Source organism: Gymnogyps californianus, chromosome 3, assembly GCF_018139145.2.
Source record: "Gymnogyps californianus isolate 813 chromosome 3, ASM1813914v2, whole genome shotgun sequence".
NCBI lineage: Eukaryota > Metazoa > Chordata > Aves > Accipitriformes > Cathartidae > Gymnogyps > Gymnogyps californianus.
The window spans coordinates 25,699,099-25,719,959 of record NC_059473.1 but is presented as its reverse complement, the minus strand read 5'-3'; the positions used below and the strand labels follow the sequence as shown (position 1 = coordinate 25,719,959).

The 20,861-nt window shown below is 44.8% G+C and overlaps 1 protein-coding gene across 1 annotated transcript; it reads right to left on the bottom strand.

Moving 5' to 3' along the window:
• Positions 1–2,317: 2,317 nt before the first annotated feature.
• On the bottom strand, positions 2,318–8,142 carry SLC30A1 (solute carrier family 30 member 1). The gene is made up of 2 exons (XM_050894825.1): positions 7,512–8,142; positions 2,318–4,001 (listed from the first exon to the last, which is right to left on the bottom strand). The coding sequence occupies exons 1-2, from the start codon at positions 8,140–8,142 to the stop codon at positions 3,091–3,093; spliced, it is 1,542 nt and encodes a 513-aa protein (XP_050750782.1). The 3' UTR covers positions 2,318–3,090.
• Between the last annotated feature and the right edge of the window lie 12,719 nt (positions 8,143–20,861).

Genomic DNA, 20,861 nt, shown 5'->3' with positions numbered 1-20,861 from the left:
CACATGCAACACGACACATGACGGAGAGGCCACACAACTCCCCCTTCTGCCCCCATCATCATCATCGTCGTCACATCTGCATCCTGTCCTGATAATAAAAATAACATGGGGGAGAGATTTTTGTCTTTTAAGCTAGCCATTGCCTGCAATGGACACAGAAATAGAAAAATATGACTTCTGGCACAAAAAAAAAGCTTAAATAGTTTCAATGGAATTAGTGACTACAACTCCATCTATTCAGATGCATTTACTGAGACTGTTAACCAACGGTGGCAACTGTCAAGAGTTAAGAGTTGCTCTTTTTTTATAAGAGCAACAGGAGAGAAGTAAGTCAGGCTTCTCAGTGCTACTATGGTTTGTCTTGGCTTTTTTTTTTTTTTTAAATAAACTAAAGAGCAGTAGTTCTATGGCGCATTAGTGATATACAGCAGGACTGCAACAATTCATACTAATGACTGAGACCAATTTTAAACTAGTGATCAAAATAATCAGTGAAAGTTTACCATAAAAAGCAAGGATACACATTTCCAAAAAAATAGTACTTTGTTCATTTCAAAATTTACTTGGTTAATACTTTGTAGTATACTAGCAGTGGTAGCATATTCTGCAAATGTAGTCTCATACAAGATCTCTTTTAACAGTCAACTCTAGATCATATACAGGTAACAGAAGAAAGACTTAAGATAATTCAGACAAAACCATACATAAATACTATATTAACATATTTAAGTTAGTTTATGAGACTATACAACAAGCATAAACACAGAAAATGGTGAGCGATGCTGATGGCTGTGAAGCACCAACATCCCCAAGCTAGCGCAAAGCTGAACCGACCCATCCACACACCGCAGCTTCCTGTGGATGCATCTGAGCAGCCAAGAGGCAAAATAACTGCATGGTGCTGCGCTGCACCCAAGCTAACAAACCCTCCGAGAGGGGGCTCGCGTGAAACTGGACTGAGCTCCTCCACTTTTCCAATGCTTTGGCACACAGCATTTGGCCAACGCATTGGCATGCCATACAGAGCTAGTCTGGCCCTGTAGACTGCACAGTTAACATACAACACTGGTAATCCACCCATGGATAATCGAGAGTTGACTGCAATGCTCTACTGAGAAATTGGGTAAGACCACTGACATGACCTGGGCCAATCCAGGTCCGACGAGCAGCAGACTATTTTGAACTACTTAGGAGCAATTATCATACGAGACACATATTAGAAATGCAAACTAGCGAGGTGTTCTGTATCCGGAGGCAAAGCTACATTCCCTTCACTAACAAAACATTCTTTTTAAAAAAATCTACATTTAAATACTGTTAAAAACCTGAAAACCACAGCATCAAAGAATTTCATAAGGCCAAAACTATCCTCAGTTCCCTCTGTTGTGCCTAGGTATTGCAATACATTTGTAGTAGTAGTAAATACCATGTAATCTAGTATCTTATACTCCTTCCAGTGCCTTCCAGTAACAGATCTCAGAGCTCTTCACACAAGAGTTAAGCCTCACAACACCCCTGTGAGGTAGGTATTATCCCCATTTTAAGACAGGGAAACTGAGGCAGAGTGTTTATCATGTCCAGAGTCATAGAGCAAACAATGGAAGATCTGAGTTGTTTTCCAGTTTTGAGCATAGGAGCAGTCAATTAAATCACAAGACATTATTTCCCATACATAACTTGAGGGTGGATCGAAAGGGTCAGGGTTTTAGATTTCTTGTATGTTTTATCTTCAACTCTCGTCTAGTCTCTGCCAAATTCACAGAGTCCATAGACCAGTTTCTCCTCTGTTAAGGTGTAAGTTGGCAGCATACTGTAACAGCTTCTTTAGAGCCAGTTGTCAATTAACTGAGTTAACATTTTAAACCATAGATTTGGATACTTAATAAGTGAAATTATGTGATACATAAACATCTCAAAGTGTGAAATACAGTGAATGAAATCCTACTCCCTGCCCCGCTTCCTCAAAAGTCAGCGCAAGACTCTTGAGGACACAGCGGGGACCAGGACTGCAGTCACTGCAAGCGCTTACAGACACACTCAACTACAAGCAAAATGCACTACTGAATTACTTGTTACGGAGGCTACCGTCTATGCTTAAAAGCATGAATTATACTGTCGGTGCTTGGCAGACTTTCCCCGACAGAGCACTTACTGACATAACTAATTCTTTTATCTTAGTAAACTGAGCATCAGTTAAAAATGAAGCTCCAGCTCTTCATTCATAGCACTGTGAGTCAAGGATTCTTTAAACTTCAAAGACTTTTATGACCAGACACAACTTGGAAATAAGGAAAAACACCAGAAAATCCATAAAATATGAAAGTATGCATTACTTTATCGGTCAGTCTCATGTCTTGATCACAGAGCAGTATACAGTAGCTTGAACTTCCATTTTGATAGAAAAAAACCCCTTTCACATCTGATATTTTCACAAGCAGTTGATTTTAATTACCTCACTACCTTACCAGAAAAAGTGGGGACAGTTTCTAACAATCACATGATGTTCTCTTTAAAATATGCTATATGATAAATTCATTAGAAAAGCCTTCACATCTATTATTATATAGGTTTAAGAAAAATATGTGAAACTGCAAAGTGGTTTCCAGTTTTAAGTAGTTATATCTTTAAAAATGTTCTATGAACTTTGGTTTCCTTAGGGCTTCTAAATAAACAATATATTAAAATATCTACAAATCAAATATTAAAGGAAAGAGCAGGTCCAAGAAATCTGTAACACAAATTGAGTTCCTACATGCTTATCCCTCAAACACCTTTTCACTGGAAAAAATATTTTAATTTGAAGCACAGCAAAAAGTGTCTCTGCTGAAATGTTGAAACTGGTTTTCTGAAGTTGTTACAGCATTGGTGCACTTTCTGTCTGTCTCAGTACAAAGTCAACACAAACACATTGTATCATGACAGTGACATTATGTTCTTTAAAACAAGCATTCTAGATTTAGCAATATGACAAGAACAAGGACTTCAGCAATTACACTACTTGGCAAAATTGCATCTCAAACGTCTGTCTCTTCCTCTTGCAATATAGCTGTTCTCAAAGTCACCAAAACTCAGGTAGCACCATTCGGGGAGTTACAAAGATGATTCAAACTGCTCATTTTGATCGGTGTTTGCCTCTAGCTTAACTGAAGGGATGCTCTCCGACTTAGTCCTCCTAGTTTTCGGAAATTCAATGACAACTTCTGAACAAGAAATACTAAGTGACGAAGATTTTTCTGTCTTCTTTGCAGTACTATCTTCTCCTGTTCCACAACACTGCTTCAAAGCACACTGAGTCCTGCAAGGAAACTCGCATTTCCCTCTCCCTGATTCAGAGCCAACGCTGGCAAACTCAGGCTGAATGGTAGTTGCATGAATCCCTTCGTCATGAAAGATCTCTTTTATGCGCTTTGCCACCATCATGTATGTGGAAGGGTCAGGACACTTTATGTGAGCAGTGCCAATGATCCTACTGCCTGCTAGCTGCCAAATGTGTAATTCATGGACTGCTTCAACTCCTTCAAGGGTACGTAATTTTGAGTTCAAAGAATGAACATCTATTTGTTTGGGAACAGTCTGTAGAAGTATAAGGGCTGACTCCCTAAGTAACGGGTAAGTTGTGTAAAGGAGTATACAAACCATGATCAAACAAAGGACGGGATCTAAATATAGCAACCAGCATGGACCAGCCACCGTAATGCTCTCTTGCTCAGACTTGTTTGCTCTGCCAAGTGTTTGGGATAAAGTAGCATTTTCCATGCAATGATTATTGACACATGGATTAAAGCAGGGCCCATCTTTGGGGCATGGATTCCACAACCCATAAAAGAGCAAGGCATTCACTACCACAATTACTGAACCTAAGGCATCTCCAAAAACATGCAGAAAAACTCCACGCATGTTAAGCTGCGCACTAGAGTCTTCTTCAACCTCCTCTACATCCAGAGGATAATGACCAGCGTTCCCATTCACTTGTAGGTCAGTCATGTCATCTTTCATATCACCTGACAAGAAAACAGTAAAATGATTAGACATACGCTATAATACTACACATTACCATAATTCCGTATAAAATAATAACCAACATTAAGCTTGCCACATTGAGTACGAAACTGAAAAGCAAGCAACTCTACCCATAACACTTAGCAACCTTTTCTCTGGCTGAGAAATATTCAGTTGTCCCAATAATTGATCTAAATAGACTAGAAGGCAGTTGCTTCTATATAGAGCTTAAAGATGTAGACTGGCAAAGAATGAAGATGACCGCATTTTGATTTATTCTACCGAAAAACTGTTTTCACGTTTTCCAGCTGTTTAACCATTTGACTACTCACTGTTCATTTCTTAAACAAAATGCAGCATTACAGAGCATATATAAAAAAGCTGGTTAAGTAGGTAAGTAACTTACATTTGTTCGCTCTTTTGAAAAGCCAGAAGGCTAATCACATTGCTAAAATCTCCCTTAAACCATAGGACTGCATTGCTATTTTATATTAAAATTTATGAGGCCAGAAGCTCAAAGGCTGTATGGATACTGCTTTATAGTAACTTCTTTTCAGGTTTAGTAGTTCATTTCCAAAAGAGTTCTGAATTCAAGGAAAAGGAAGTTTTTCTGAGATGGCACATGGAGCCAGCAGAACTGTGAGATACAATGAGCTGAGCTTTTAGGTCTAAACCGCAGAATTTATCAGCAGTATTGGCTACAGGACGGTGTAAGCTATCACTGAAGCTCTCTGAGGCTATGAACTAGTGTTATTTATATTTCAGAATGAAAAAAAGCACTAAAAATACATTTTTATGTAAGTGACATACAGCTGTTGAGTGACATATAGCTGTCGATGCCCAAAGCCATATGTCATGGACCATGCAATGCATAAATGAACATTTTAGTGCCCTCCTTTGTCAAAACTGTCTGTGATATTACCACTCCATCACACCTAACTAGATATATAGGAATAAATGCATACATCATTACAAAGAAGAATGTTGTTTGAAAGAAAAACATCTCCGAATGTTCAAAATTTAAAGTATTTTACATGATTAACCTCCTACTTCTCTTCAAAAGTTCTTCTTTGGACAGAAAACTTCCAGTGTTGAAGAAATGTAATGGGGACTGGCCACTGGCCCGACAAACTGAAACGAGGAGCTCTTACTGCTTCCGTGGTTATTCAGTTCAGACCTTTGTAAACACTAACATGTTAGTATGACCTGCAGCTTCTGCCACTCTGCTCTCATGACTGTGATTCTGTAATCACAGAGAAGGGGTGGGCTCCTACAAAGGCGGCTGAGTGGGTCAGTTCCAAGCCCCAGGCTCATAACCTCGTGCACCACGCTTCTGTCCTAAAGCTCCAGCTACATTTTCCACACAACTTCTAAGAGTTATGGAATATGGGACCTGTAACTTTCCAGAGAAATGAATAAATTAGAGGAAAATATCTCAGGTTACAGAGTTCAGACCTCAGGGTCCACGATGAGAGCAAGGAAAGAGGAACTTTTCTGACACTCTGCTGCGTACCAAGTACTCAAAGGAAAGAACATTTGGAAAGTCAATAGACGTGTCTATAAGGGTGGGTAACAGGAAACATGGTTCCAGAAAGCTCTTGAGACTTTTTTTGACGGCAAAAGGTTAAAACGTGTCCATTTGAAACATCCTCACTGAAATCTAACTATAAACTGATTACTTCACATGAAGTATATGCACAAAGATACCTGTGCAGGACTAGCCCATAAGGCTATCACTAGCTTTCCACTTCCACCTTAGGAAATCAGGGTCTACCCCTCTTTGTAATTTCGAATGAAGGCATAGTACCACTTTCAGTCATTTCCCTAGTCTTCACCTACACATCTTGCAGTTTCTCACCAGTCTCCAAGCACCTTTACCTGTAACATTTCCACAGGTAAACTATGAATAACTCCATCCATTACATAATCATGACAGGGCATAGAAGGAAATACAAACTTATTTCAAAGTTTCGCTGTGACCAAAATTATGCCCTATTACCACCTAAATACCCACAACAAATTATTTGTTATTGCCAGAAGGACATCCATGAGAAGTTCTAGACAAGTTAGCTCAAACCAGAATACATTTTAATCCATGCTATAAGTTAATCTTTTAGTCTAGAACTAGTCCAAAACTTGGCTAAAAGCACAACTTTTCACCATGTTTCACCATGGAAGAACAATTCACACGCCAAGATATCTATCAGACCAACGGTTAAGGGAATTTTATATTGTTTGAAACTAATTATTAGGATACCTTTGTTGGAACTAAACCAACATTAAGAGCTTATTATGTGGTCAAGAAAATGGTGTACTATATTCAGAGGAACTTTCCCATCCTCTTGCAAAACCTGTCTTTTCAAAACCAACATGGAGTCAAAACACTGAAGAAAGAGAGAGAAAGAAAATTCTAAGTTTCTCAAATGTGTATTGGAACCTCTGACCACAGAAAAACCGAAACTGTAGCAAAGTTCACTCTGCTCAATTAAAGCTCAATTTAAGCTAAAACAGTGGTCTCCTGATGTTGCCCTGAAAATAAAGGAGAGACATGGGTTCTGAAGACTGAAACCCCTGCCTCCTGGTAACAGGGATGCCATATGATTAAAGCAGAGAAATGGCAATTACACACCTTTCCCTCTGCTAGCACACAATACTTGGCTTTGACTATGTAACTTCAAAATAAACTATTCAGGCTTCTGGATCCATTAAAAAAACATAACTCAAGAAATTCCCTCCCACAAAATAGACGGTTTGATCACAATTGGGAAGGGAAGATTTTAAATTTATCCCTATGTGCAAGTGAGTGGGAAGGTGCATGCTTTAGAAAGCTAAAGAAAACTAATTCAAAGAAACCACGCATGTACTCTGACACCAGTGAGTTCCACATTCAGTGCCTACTGCATGAATTCCACAGTTCTGATTGATTGGTAATTTCCAAGACTTCTTCCTATTAATACGGATGTCACGAAGTACAACATTATTGCAATGGAATATACTTCAGTATGTTACGTTCAGATTGAGATTAGCTTCTCAGGTAGCTAATAACCAACCCAACGGAGAGATCCAGCTGTCAGGACCAAGGTGTTGAGCTGTGCTCTATTTGATGTGCAGCCAGTTCAGATGGCATTAGGGCAACGTCTTGTGACAGCTTGTGTCGCTAGGCAAAAAACACTTGTCATGTGCCTTCTCTACCAGCACCAACTTTTTCCAAGGCAAACTGTTTTACCCTAAGACTCTTTCACACTCTGACCTGTCTGCAAGACAAACACACAACTTAGGGCGCTCCTTTTAGCACTTGAAGGAAAGGTGTGAGGTAGAGGTGTAACAGCTGTGTGCCCGAGAGCACCGCTAAGAAAGTTTCTTGCCTCTTCCCCAGGAGGAAGGACAGGTGGTCCCCACAAAGCCTGCACCAGGTGGGACCAGGATGCCCACTGCCCTACTCAGGGAAGGGACCTCTCCTGCTTTCCTGGCACTTCTGTGCTGGGATGGGACAGAGGCGTTGCAGGGCTTACCTAGCTTCTCCTGGCTGACTCCGTTGGAGCTGCTGCAGTTCTCCACTAAGGTGCTGGTCTCCTCCCGGTGCAGCGCAGCCTCGCCATCCCCAGGTGGCTGCTCGGGCTTGGGGCCACTGCGGGAGTGCTGCCTGCCGCTGTGTGAGTGCCCGTGGCCATGGGAATGGCCATGGCCCCCAACACCATGGTGGTTGAAGAGGCAGAGCCCCAGCAGGTTGATGATGAGTCCAGCCACCCCCACGCCGATGACCACCAGTGGCTGCTGGATCTCGTGGGGCTCCGTGAAGCGTTCAATGGCCTCCAGCAGGATGGTGAAGCAGAGGGCAGTGAGGAAGACGGCGTTGACGAGGGCGCCCATCACCTCGGCCCGCACCCACCCGAAGGTGTTCTTCTTGGTGGCGCGGGTACGCTGGGCGAAGCGCACGGCCACCAGCGCCACAACCAGGGCCATGACATCGGAGAGCATGTGGAAGGAGTCGGAGAGCATGGCCAGCGACGACGTGACCCGGCTCACCACCACCTCCACCACGAAGAAGAGGAAGGTGAGCGCCAGCATGCACAGCAGCCGCGCCCGCCGGTTCTGCCACCACCGCGGCCCGCCCGGCCCCTTCGCCGCCATCCCCCCGCACATCGCGCCGGGGCAGCGGCTGCCGGCCCGGCCCGGCGGAGGCGCGAGGAGAGCGGCCGGTGGTCGGTGCGGCGAGCGGCCCGCGGGCGCAGCGGAGCCCCGAGGGCGAGCGCAGCCCCTTCCCCGCCGCCGGCGGCCCGGCCACCGCCGCTCCCTCCGCAAGCGCTGGGCGAGCAAACTTTGCACCCGAGCCCCCTCACTCTTTCCACACGGAACCCGAGCCGGCACGGCCACGCCCCCTCGCCCGCGCCCTATTGGCCGCCGCCCCCCCCGCCTGGCGGTGCCCGCTCGTCCGCGCCCCCCGCCTCGCTCGCCATTGGCCCACGCGCCCTCGCGACAGGCGGCCCCGCCCCCCTAGTACCGCCCTTTGGCCGCGGCCGCCCCGCCCCGCCGTGCCGTGCCGGAGGAGGGGGCGGGGCCGCGCGTGACGTTCCGGAAGCGGCTGCTCCGATTGGCTGAGCCCATCGGCTTCCCCCACCTCCCCCTCCCACCGCCCCGCAAGTCCCGCCCCGCGGCGAGCGGGACTCGTGCAAAAGGTGCGCTTCACACGGCCCCGGCCCGGCGCCCACTCGGGGGCGGGGCTCCCCCTGTGGGCCGGGGCGGGCGGGAGAACAGCCCGCTCCGCGGTGGGGGATCGCGCGGGGTCGGGATCGGGCTTTGTGACGTCACGCGTTCGGGCGGTGGGCCTTTGTGACGTCACGCCGGGGCCGTTAGGGTCAGCACTCGGCCGCCTCCTGAGGGGGCCGGGGCGGGCTAACGGCCGTCGGTCGCGGCGCACGGCCCTGCTGTCGGGGGCCTGGGCGGGAGCCGCGAGGGCCCAGCCAGCCGCCCCCTCCGGCCGGCGCGGCAGGAGGTGAGCCCCGGCAGCTGGCCAGCGCCGGCGAGCTCGCCGCGGGGGTCTGCGCCGCCGGCAGCCGCGGGGCCCGGGCTGGGGGGGGCGGGGCAGGCCCGCGCCGGCACCGGGAAACCCGGGTGTCGGGGAGGTGCCCGAGGAGGGGCCGCGGCGGTGGCCTGGCCGCGGCGCCTCGCCCCCGGGCAGCTTTCCCCAGGCTCAGGCCGTCTGCCCCTCCCGCCTCTGTCCGTGCTGAAGCCCTGGCTTTTACTGGAGGGTCTTCTGTGCCTCTTGGGTTACAAACACGAGCAGGAGGGGCGCCGGCCTTGCAGCTCCTGAGGCACCAGAAATGGCCTGCCCAGCCACGGTCCCTCTGCTCCTGCCTGCTCAGAGAGGGGGAAGGAACCAGCCACCAGCCCACAAACTGCACGAACTCAGCACCCATCTCCAGCTGTCAGATTAATTGGGCCCATTTTCCAGCTACCACACATGCCACAGTACATCCCAACAGCTATTTCTTACCACCTTTCTAACTCCTAGTTTTGTTTGAGGTTTGGCCTTCTTGCAGGGGGATTTCTGTTTAATTTTTCTCCGTTTGTGCCACTGAGGGCAGTAAGATGAGTGGTAAGGCAATAATAACTGATGAGCAGTTAAAAAATTTGGAGAGAAGAAGAAAGTAATTTTGCTTGAAGTTTTGGAAAGCTGTAATACAACAAAAATATATAAATGCTAAAAAGTCAGTCCCTGGATACTATTTGTTTTACTAAGCTTGTCGTAGCTAAAAAAGGAAAGGGAAAGCAAATATTTTGAGACATCCAGAAAAACCAGAAAAATGTAATCACAAAACAACATCACAGAAACTACAAAAAGGCAGAGCTGACTTCTTACTTTGCCTACTGTGTTCCAGGGAGCCAACAAACATGGCAGCAAGAGAGAGTGTGTCCAAGAATATGCCATGAGTAGAAGACGGAGCGAGAGGAAACAAATAGCCATAGCTATTTTTAGCTATAGAGGTGTAGCTGTGTGTATGAATGTATAGAGGTAGTAAGAAAACTGGTGCCCTGAAAAGGAAGATCTATCAAGAATGCAAAAGCCTGTTGCTATACTTGGAGATTCCAGAGGGATCATGATTCAGAGTCCATACAAAGGTTCTTGACAGCTGGAGTTGGACAGCTAGTCTCATTTCATTAGGAAGATGACAGAAGGTGTTCACACTTCCACAAGAAAAGAGTTATCAACAAGCAGAACTGAGACCAGTAGTTCAGGACAGGCTTCCCCTAAGCTCAGTAGAGTCCCAGTGAGTCCACGTCTGTCTAGCACGTTGCTTTAATCTGCGCGTGCCATCCCCTCTTCTTCACTTACGCTGCAGTGTTGTGCCCTTTACATTGCAGACACGGCTTGGGCACCGCAGGCACTGCTGTACTGACCTGTGACCCTGAACCCTGTCTTCTGTGAGATTGTTCATATGTCAAAATCTAGGTCTGCTCTTTTTTTAGTTTAGCGGTAGGAACCCATATGGAATGCTTTAATGACCGTCGTAAAGAGTACTGTAAGAGAGTCAGTAATTAGATTGCTGTAACATTCTCTTCATCTACTTGGCTTCCCATAGGCCATAGTATCATTTAGTAAGATGTTGTAAATAATCAGGAAGCTGACCATCAATTACACTGAAACGGAACATGCCCATGTCCTCTCCTCCTCACCCACACACAAGTCCCCACACTTATTAACATTAGTTAATACGGAAGAATTACCCAAATTTAGGATAGATGGCTCAAAGAAACTGGTACAGCTCAAACCTTTTTTAATTCCTGCGGGTGGGGCAGGTTATCATTTCACAGGGGTTGGTGTTAATCCAATGGAATTTAGCTAGGAAGGAAGGGACAACAAGGAGTTTAATGTCTCTCATTGGCTGGACTTCAGGAATTACTCAAACTGAGTGTTAGTTGGTTCCCCCTGTGATGTCGTCATAGTTTGCTTCATTGAAAGTACTCAGTCCCTCCTGAGTGAAATAAACAGGGTATCAATATCAGTGCCACCCCTATGAATAAAACTTAATCGGCATCGAACATAAACTGTGCCAAGAGCTTTGACTGACTTACAGGAGGGGAGTTACGGCTTTTTTGGCTTCTTTCTTGGTATGTAAACAATCTAGATCAATTTGTGATCCTTTTAACAGTTCTTCACCACGAGACCTCCTAATCTGCTCAATGGTACCATACAACTGGTCAATTTGCTGCTGTCTTCCCCTTACAGGATGGCGTGTTCTTGATCCTGCCCTTGTCCACGGAGTCCAGTTTTCTTCCTACTATACCAGGCTGAATACTGAATTCCTCTTGGGGCCAAAGGCCACGAGACATGACCGTATACCTCAGGAGAGTGGGAGGGCATGGTTTCTTCCCAGGCGGGAAGTAATAATCATTCCTCAGGCCTTCTGCTGCTCCCTGGTGAATAGGGCTGGGTGTATAGTTTTGTCCTATGGGACCCAGCAAGCACCGTTGTCTTAATTGGCTTCAAATACAGAGACTTTGATGAATAATCCCCTGTGGCAGCCCAGTCCCGCTGCCGGACACATCAGGCACAGACCAGCAGCTGGACCACACAAGAGTTCACGTCGCTACCTCTTCTCCAGACTCTTGCTCATAAACCAGTGTGCTCTACACTGCTGTTCCCAGGCTTTTGTATTGTATTAATCAGCATCCAAGAGGAACAGGGATAGTTTCTAAATTTAGGACTGTCCATCTGGCAGCATTATAAATTTTAAGATTAATGGGAAGGTGACTGATAAAGGTACCTAATGAAGCCATAAATGGTGTGTTACAGGAGAACATTTTGTTCCTGGTTATGCTTTTGAGGAGAGTACTATGTCTTCAAAGTAGGGAGGACTCCAGGTTTTTTGTTGTGGTATTTTTTTTAGGCTTCCAGGCATTGTTCGTGACTCACCCAATTCTTTCTCGGCTCAGCTTCCAGTCTGCACATGTGGAAGGACCTGTCTCCAAATCTGTTTACTTATCATAAATGCTCCATCTTCTGAGGGGAGAAGTAACTCTGAATCTCCGGCACGCGGCGTCATACCACCCCAGAACTGGGTGACAAGATAGGGAAAGGCTAAACAGAAAGCTGCTGCTTGTCGCCAGGTCTGAGGTAAAATGTTTTGCACTGAGTGCTGCTGTGCTCTCTTAAGTCAGCTGAGCACTGTGGGAAGAATAAGACTTTGGTTGGGAGATTCACTGTTACTCAGCATGTTTGCTGAGTAAATAAAGTCACTGCTTTTTCCTTTGAATTTCTGCGCCAGTTTGCAAGTGGAGAGATCTCTGCGATGGAGGGCTCTTCATCACTCTGTGCCTTTCCACTTGGAAAAGGTGAAACCCTGTCTGTAATCCACTAATGCAGCCACATATTACAGAGCACACTGCCTCCTTTTAACACCTAACTTGTTCCCTTTCTGTGCAGTCATCAGACCTGTCTGCTTTTAATAAGGGCTTGTGGGACTCTGGCAAACATGACTACATCTGTCTGTTCCACTTTGAGGCTGTCAGTGTTCATTTTAGGCTGTATTTCTTGCAGGCAATATCTCTCTCTGGTAGCTGTCCTTACAAGGTTTCCTCAAATTAGATCCAGTCAGCAACACCAAAGCCAACAGAAGCATTCACTGTCCAGTTACCTACATAAACAAGTTTGTTCCTTGTAATGAAAAACAGTACAAATGAAAACTGAGTATCACTGTTCACATAGCTCTACGTCAAATTCAGTGTTATATCCTGATGCAGGAAAGCAGCTTTATCAAGGAAAGGACTTAAACATGTGTTTGCAGTTAATTAAAAGGCTGCCTTTGAACAGAGGCAGTTAAGCATGTGCTTACATGCTTTTGTTTGTGACCTGTGAAGAAAGACTATAGCTGTAATTGGCATTAAGATAGGAAATGAAGAATGTCTTACTCTATGAAGAGATTTCTTCTTCTACCTGGTTACCGTGTCTGTGAAATCTGGGCTCTTTGGAAGTCAGTGGCAGAACTCCAGACAAGTTGAGGGGGCCAGTGTACCATCCACTATGTTTCTTCTGAAACTTGCAAAGCAGATTAACAAACCCACTTCTTTCCCTTCCAAAATCTTTTCTCCCTAATAAAGAAACAACTGTTTTAAAAATATGCCTTTCTTATGTCCAGTTTTGATCTTTCCTTTCTAGGTTAGTTATTTTGCTTTCTTACTATCAAGGCATTCATTTGATCCAATGGCATTTGGCAGCCTGCAACTGATTCATAATTTTTGGCATAATTAACTGCACAGCCAATCTATAACTGTTTTTAATGAACATGCTTTTTTTTTTGGTGAACTTAAGAGCATTTCCTGGCTGCTTTGGTTACCACTTTGTCTGCTTATGGTACAACTAGTATTTTCTTAAAATTCACAAGCAGGCAGGCAAAATAGTTGCTCTAATCAGCTATGAAGTTAATACTAATAAGGTATTACTTAGAGCTATTACCTTATCAGCCAATGCTCGAGTGCATCCTACTAGAAAAATCACCACCATATTAATCATTAAAGGAAAAAACTCAGAAAAAGATGTGGTATTTTTCACTTTTGCACACAGTGCAAAGATGGTAACAATGATTCAACAGGGATGGGAAAATTCTGTAAATATGGAATTCATGGAATGAAAAAATGTCTTTGCAGCTGATTGGTTGGTAACAGTTTTAATTATTACTGAAATAAATTATCCTTCATACAGCATTTTTAATAAATCATATTGTTAATCTCTGCTTTTATTATCTTTAGAAAGAACACGAGATTGCTAGCTCTAATCTAAACCAATTCTCTTGGACCTGTGGCAATGAGTAGCAATGAATCAATGGGTATTTGCTGAGTACAGACACTGAGAGAATGTATGCTAATCACTGTGGTGCCTGCTCCACCTACCTACAGTATCAGGCCCTGTCAGAGAACATACAGTATTTTCTGGTGTCAAAGTTGGTTGTTTGGGGGCAGAGATTTCCACTGTCACTAGAGGATGCTGGATTTCATTGGTGTAGGATTTCTAAAGGTCTCTTGCTGGAAGAAGGTCACTCGGGTCCTTTGAAGTAAGTCCCTAGAAGTCCCTACAAGAACAGCTAATACTGTAGGGAAATCATAAACGTGCATGTTCTGGCATTTGAAAAGTCAGTTCAAAACTAGTTCAACGAGTGCAGCTTTGAATCGTGTGAGGCTGCAGCACATCTCTGTGCAATGCTGCCGAAGAAGAAATGCCCAATAGTGGCACGTTTTGCCCTGAGAAAAGGGGCCATGCTGGTACACCTCCATGTCTCCTGGGAGCTCAGTGACATCGAGGGCACACTCTGCAAAGATCTGATTTCAGTCCCAGGGACTGAACTAGGCAATGTAAGAACTTAGTACGAGAACAGTATTGGCTCAGAAGACGAAGATCCCCAGGCAAATTGGAATGAAAGCCGTCACGCTGGCTGTGTATACACAGAGCTTACAGGGTGTTTCCTGGAACAGCCATGAGCAGGGGATATGGCACATCCTATCACTTCTGCTCTGCAAGACAGGCCCGCCTGCAGCATGGCAAACAGCCTGGTGGCACAGGAGTAGCAGGGCATGCTCGGGCATGGGGGCCCCTGTGCAACACACCTTCACAGGCTCCCACTCTGACCCAGCACCAACAGGTCTGATCTGGAGGGCAGCCTCAGGCTCATCCTCAGCAGGCAACCCGGGTGCACCTGGTGTTTCCAGCCAGCTCGTCTACCCACACCTCTCTGCTGCTCTTGCTGCCACAACTCACATCAGGCAAGAACTGCATCCGTCTGTCTTGATGACACAGTCTTTTTTATGTAAAGTCCTCCAAGTGGCTGAGCTCTAGCATGCTCATCATTTTATCATTTAGATATTAATTGTATCAGCTTGAGATGGATTCATTTCCCTTTATTACACAAATGGATATATCTGTGTAAAAATAGTGTAAAAACACCATTTATTTTGCTGCTTGAAGTCTTCTCGTTAGATCCCATTTAGGTCTGTAGATGCTGTTAATAGCTGTTCATCCGCCATTAGCCAAGCTCATGACAAAGACTGCCCTTTCTAAGCTGCAGATATTTAGAACGAAGCCATTCTAGCAAATGATGTCATATAATTAATGCCGTCTACTAAAAGCAAGTTTGCACCCACTATAAACATTTTCTGCAGGTAACCATTTTGAGACCTGTTTGAAAAGCATCTTTGCCCAGAGCAGAAGTAACATTTTTTCAGTCCTGATAATTTATCATCGCCTCTCCCCAGGGCTGATGCTGTGATTTGGAATGTGCTGCGATCCCGACTCTGAGACCTGCTGGACACTGCTCCTTTCCCCAGGCACCAAACGTGGCCTTCACATAAGGATGGAGACATGAAGGTCTGTGCTATGTCTCATCACCTCTTTTCTTTTCAAGGATCAATTTTATTTGATGTCTGTCAAATCATATCTCAAGACAGTAAGCATAAACATGTTAACTTTATATTCTCTAACTAAATTCATTCATTTTCAGAACTGCCTTCCACGGAGGCCATTTTGTGGTCAACTTAAACTGGTCCAACTAAAAGCTGGTGCCAAAAAGGGCAGTCACATTTCCCCTTCAGAAACGGCATTCCTGCCCCCAGCCAGACCTCAGATGTAGCAATTAGGGCATGTGATGCCATGAGGGGCATCAGCTCTGCTTGCCAGTGCAACCAAAACCAAATTCTTTTTCTTCAGCATTAGTTTTCAGCCAGTTCAGCAAGTTAATCCTATTTACCTAGGGCTGCAGGATTGCTAGAGCTGACACATAGGACCATGTGATTAGGGCAGGGAAAAGTGTGTGACCGTATACTGGCAACAGCCCATAGTTGCTGATGTTGATGGTGAAACCACAGTCTCAACTGGACAATAAGGGAGGGATTCATGCCTGGGAATTGGTAGCTGACACACAAACATCTTCAGATCACGAGTCTCCCTTTAGAGTCAGCAGAGATCTAATCAGCTTTGTCAGTGGAGCCTGCAATGTGATTTATCTCCTCCTACAGTAGTATGTACTTGATTAGATGAATCCCATCCTTAGAGTGCCCATTTCTGTTGTTGACTATAAAGAAAGCCTGGTGTGAATAGCTCAGAGATTATGTCAATGGCTAATGAGGCGGCTCCTGCCCCCAAGTGTTAGTTCTGCCCATTATAACACAAGGTTTTTTCTTATTCGTACACTAAAGCATGAGTTGAGTGAGTTCTTTAATGCCACAAACTGAATAATGTCAGAACGAAGAGTAGAATCCAGTGGCCTATCCTGCTAATACTAATGCTTATACCAGTATACTAGAAATATGGTGTTCAAAGCTCTGTCTCCAAGCTAAAATTCACAGGCGTAGAGGAGGTGTTTTGATTTAATCAGTCCTGGGAAGCCAACAGTTCCCTCAGAAGCAAACAGGAGTGGTGGCTGCTCTTGGACAGCAGGTCATTTATGTAGGCAATTAAGCATGGAGGAGCCTCACTCACTTCAGGCATGAGTTTTCAAAAAACCTTCATCTAAATCTCTTACAGGCTAATTCTACACAGTTCATCATGAACAGGTATTCGCATAGCAAAATGGCAACTGTGAACATTGCTTCTTGAAAGCTTTATTTGTGTTGACCTGCTTTATATCTAGCCAGATGTGTGTGTCTTAATGTTTGGGAAAACAAAAGTTCACATCAGCATGGGTGGGTTAAATGATGTGCCACAGTAGCTGCAGAGCCAATGGAGGGAACCCATTTCTACCACTGCTAAGATGACAAAGCAAATATTAAATACAGCACTTACCGTGGCTGTCCCAGGAAAGACTCGTCCATCAGGTTTCCAAGTAATCTGTGACATACGTGCTCCATCTCCCTTATTGACTAACAATGTATATTATCTGGTTAGTTAACAGTGGCGATAAAGGTCTTTTTCCCGCCGTATGTCAAGCTCTTGTGCAAAAAGCTGCAGTTAAACTGTGTATAACCTTACGATCGTGAACAGTGCCAACTAAAGTTCTAGGAATATGCTTATTCAGTTTTTTATTAGCCACATATAATAGACATACTTTCTGCCTTTGCTAATTAGATAAACCAGAGCCTATCCGTTTCTTGGAAATTTCCATATAGGAAGATATTGTCCTTGTAAAAAAGGGAATATGTAAATAAGCAAAATATGTGCTTATTTGATGAGCAGCATCACAGCACACCAGTGTTGTTAATGCACTAGTACCTGCATTTTATATCACTGTGGTGATATAAAATCACTATAAGGACTATCAAAATACATATATATAGACATTAATGTTAAAAATCAATGAATTAGTAGATCTTTGTCAAGTTGATCTTCAGAGCTTCTATGCTTGTTAATAATGATAGCCAACACCTCCATTTCTAATCCTAAATGGGAAAAACATTTCCCACATGTTATTTTGGATTCCTGGAGATTTGATTGCAACCTATAAGCACACAGAAAGGCAGCCGATAGTGTTCATGTGTTCACGTTTCCCCGAGGAGTTGTAACAGGCTGGGCTAACATAGTCATCCATGTGACACAACCATGGCAGTGTATTGCCCTCCAGGACACTCTGTGTGGGTGAACAAGGAATCGGGCGTGCATGTGTGCGGCCCCTCCTGAAATGTTCGGTATGACAGCAGGCAGGCAGCGCGTAGGCTGGGAGGTGTTACAGGAGGGAGAGGAGGAGCTGCTTGATCTCTGTCATTATAATTCACCATGGTCATATGCGATGGTTTCCTGGCATTGACTCTGGCCTGATCTAGCAGTCGGGGCAGCTGGGACAGTCTGGCAGTGCTACACGGCCCAGGGCTTCCTGCCAGGGCGTGTGGCACGACTGAGTCTTCTCTTTATTGAGGTGATTCATCCTAGCCCCACATACCATAGTGTCCTCCTGACCTCCTTAGTCTCTCCCTCACCTGCTGTAACTGTGTCACACAACCTGTTTGTGCTGGTCACGATGATAACGCAGGTCCCTGCACATGGACATCCCTCTCTGGCAGCCAAAATCCAACAGTTTGCATGTCCCCTGGTCCAGCCACAGGTAGAAAAGTGTGTGTTGATCCCATATCACATTCAGCCTGTGAGAAGCCTCCTCGGAGTTGCCCAGAAGGCAGGGCCACGGGCAGCGAAGGGAGCTGCAAGCAGTGCTGAGTTACGGGCCCCAGCCAGGTGCTCAGCCTTCAATGCTCCCTGCCCTGGGCAGAGCACAACCGGTTACAGAGCTCGGAGCTCAGTGCCCTATCCTCTGACTGACATGCCCCACTGTAACCCCAAACTTGGAGGCAGCTCAGTTTCATGTTTCTATGTTATCTGCTCCACCAGCAAGGGAACCCTGCACGGATCCGTAGCTCTGGGCTGGCGGGATAGCACGCGTGCTCAGGGACCCTCCTGCCCACAGCAAGCTGACAGGAGCAGCAGTGCTGCGACCAGCTCCTCATACTCACTCCTGTACAGCTGTTTGTCTGGGAGAGATAGAGCCTTTATAGGGGAATGGTCACCTCCAGCTTTTCCTTTCAAGACTGCCTGCACAGCCTTTGGGTGTGCCTGAGTGCCATGATCTGCAAAGTCTGCACGCAGCCTGCTGAAGCCACCGAGGTGGCAAAGCAGCTAATAATTAAACCTGCTTTTTCAGTTTTACTGCTGGAGAAATGCTTCTGTAGCAAGGCACTAAGGAGAATACAATGCTCCTTTACATCAAAAGAATATCCAGATACCCAAGGTAAATACTGGCCTGCATTTAGCATGCTAATTTCTGTGCTGCTATCTACTTCCCCTGACAGTTTCAGTGAGATCAGTGAGTTCTTCAGCCCTCTTAAAAATTCTCAGGGCTGTTGCTTTTAAAGTGAAAACGGGAAGTAGTTGCATTTCCAAGATGGTCTCAGTTTGGGAAATTTCAAATGACCACAACTGTAGCATAAAATGTGCACAGGCATCTATTTGCACACAATCTTGGCAATTACAAATGCGGTCATCTTCCCTCTAACTGAGTGACTGTTAGAGGTATCAGTTTAGTGCACACATGTGCGCACACACAGAATAGATGCAGTTCAGGAGGAAGGTTAAGAGCAAGGATTCCTGCTTTCCTAAGTCCTGGGAAGACACTGTTGGCTGCCTGGTGCTGGAGACTAGTACAGTGGTCAAACAAACAGTGTAATATCCTGGGCTTTATTTGTTCCAGTAAAAAAACCCCAGTGTGACTGAAAAATACAAAGGAAATGGAGCAGACAGACAAGATGGAGCAAGGACAGCAAGAGGGTAAAAAAAATCAAAAGCAAATAATAGGCAGAGTTAGTTATTTTTACTAAATCCAAACCTCTTGCCTCCTTCTGCCAGCCTCACTTGATTGTTGGACAGTGGGGGCAGTTTCTATAGGTTTCTCTTTAGCTAAAATGACTTATTAATAAGATGTATTATTTGTAATAGACATCAGGGTATCACTTTATAAAAACATTCTTCTTCAGGAAGTAATAAAACACTTGCTCAGTTTAAAGTCTGTCCTCAAGTGTTTTTGCTGATTGGGTGTTATATTCATGTGGCTTTATGCCACTGAGTCATCCCCAGGGAGAGTAGAAATGAGGGATGGTGGGGAAAGAGGTTTGGAAACAAATAAACACTCTAAATCAAAAAGGCAGGACTTTGTATGCAACCCAGGCCACAACAGCATCAATGGCTCCCACAGGGCCAGGATTCCTCCTGTATTTACAATTGAAGAACAAAGCCTAATAATCTTGCCCTAGCTTTGCATACTTCAGCAACATTCCTTGGTTGTTTGCAAACCTCTCAGTTCATCAGTGTCTGACGTATGGCAGATGTCACGCAGAGCTGCTGAGCACCCACACTATCATCCTTCTGATGTCACCCAGGCCTGAAACTTAAAAGACTCATCAGCAGAAGAGTGGGGGAAATGCATTTATCTGGAGCTTTTAGTAGGATAGTTTTTAGTAGGATATATTTTGCCAAAAAGGACAGGTTTCTTTGGGAATCCCCTGTCCTTCACAGGTGCTCTAAGGGAGACGAAAGAAGAATTTACAGATAATCTCAAGGATAAATTCTCAAGTTATTGCTCAAAGGTTGATCATTAGGAGCTGTAGCATTGATATAACTTTAAACCCCGACTCAGAGATTCTCACATCAAAGACTCCTGCCTAAACTGTGTAGTGTCTTCTTGAAATCTAGTCAGCAGTGATGGAAAGGTTTCAGGTCAAGGGAAAGCCATCTCATTCCCCAGTATCTTAGCCCTCCAGTCTGGCTGTGCCCTGGCTGCCAGTGTCTTCTGGCAAGAGCAGCCACAATCACTCAGGTCTAGGTATTAGGAATGTTTCAGTAGCAGATAAATAAAACATTAATGAGGATCAATATGAGAGAAAATACGGAAGGAATATGCTGCAAAGAGATGACCCTAAAACAACAGCTGAAGGGGTCAATGGACTTCTTTTTATTATGATATTTGTCCCAAATTTTGCAAAAAAGTTTCCCCATAACTCACAGAGGAAGAGGTGATTGTGAAATTGGTCCTAAATGAGAATTCTCATTTATAACACGTACCTTGCAAAAGCAATTACATGGAAATCCTTTGCTTCCAACAATGCTGAATTAGGGTTAATGTTTCTACCATCCCAGATAAATGACAATGAAACCCCAAGTAGCTGTAAATAAACTACTGTTGTTTAAATAGCCGCTCTCACTCCCGTGCCAAAGGAGGATTAGCTCAGACAAAATAAAAAAGGGGAAAAGATATCAAATATTATAATTTGATACCCCCTCAATAATCTATATAAAATTACCTGAAATTATTCTTCGTCTTTTTTGAAGAAGTAACCACTTCCTAAAACAAATAAGCAAGAGTGACACTAATCTGAGCAACCTCAATGAGAAAGCAGAG

Excerpts from the sequence above, each read along its gene's own strand:
- SLC30A1 (XM_050894825.1), bottom strand. The coding sequence starts at position 8,142 with ATGTGCGGGGGGATGGCGGCGAAGGGGCCGGGCGGGCCGCGGTGGTGG. Across the intron at positions 4,002-7,511 it reads AGTCAGCCAGGAGAAGCTAG|GTGATATGAAAGATGACATG; the intron begins GTAAGCCCTGCA and ends TTTTCTTGTCAG.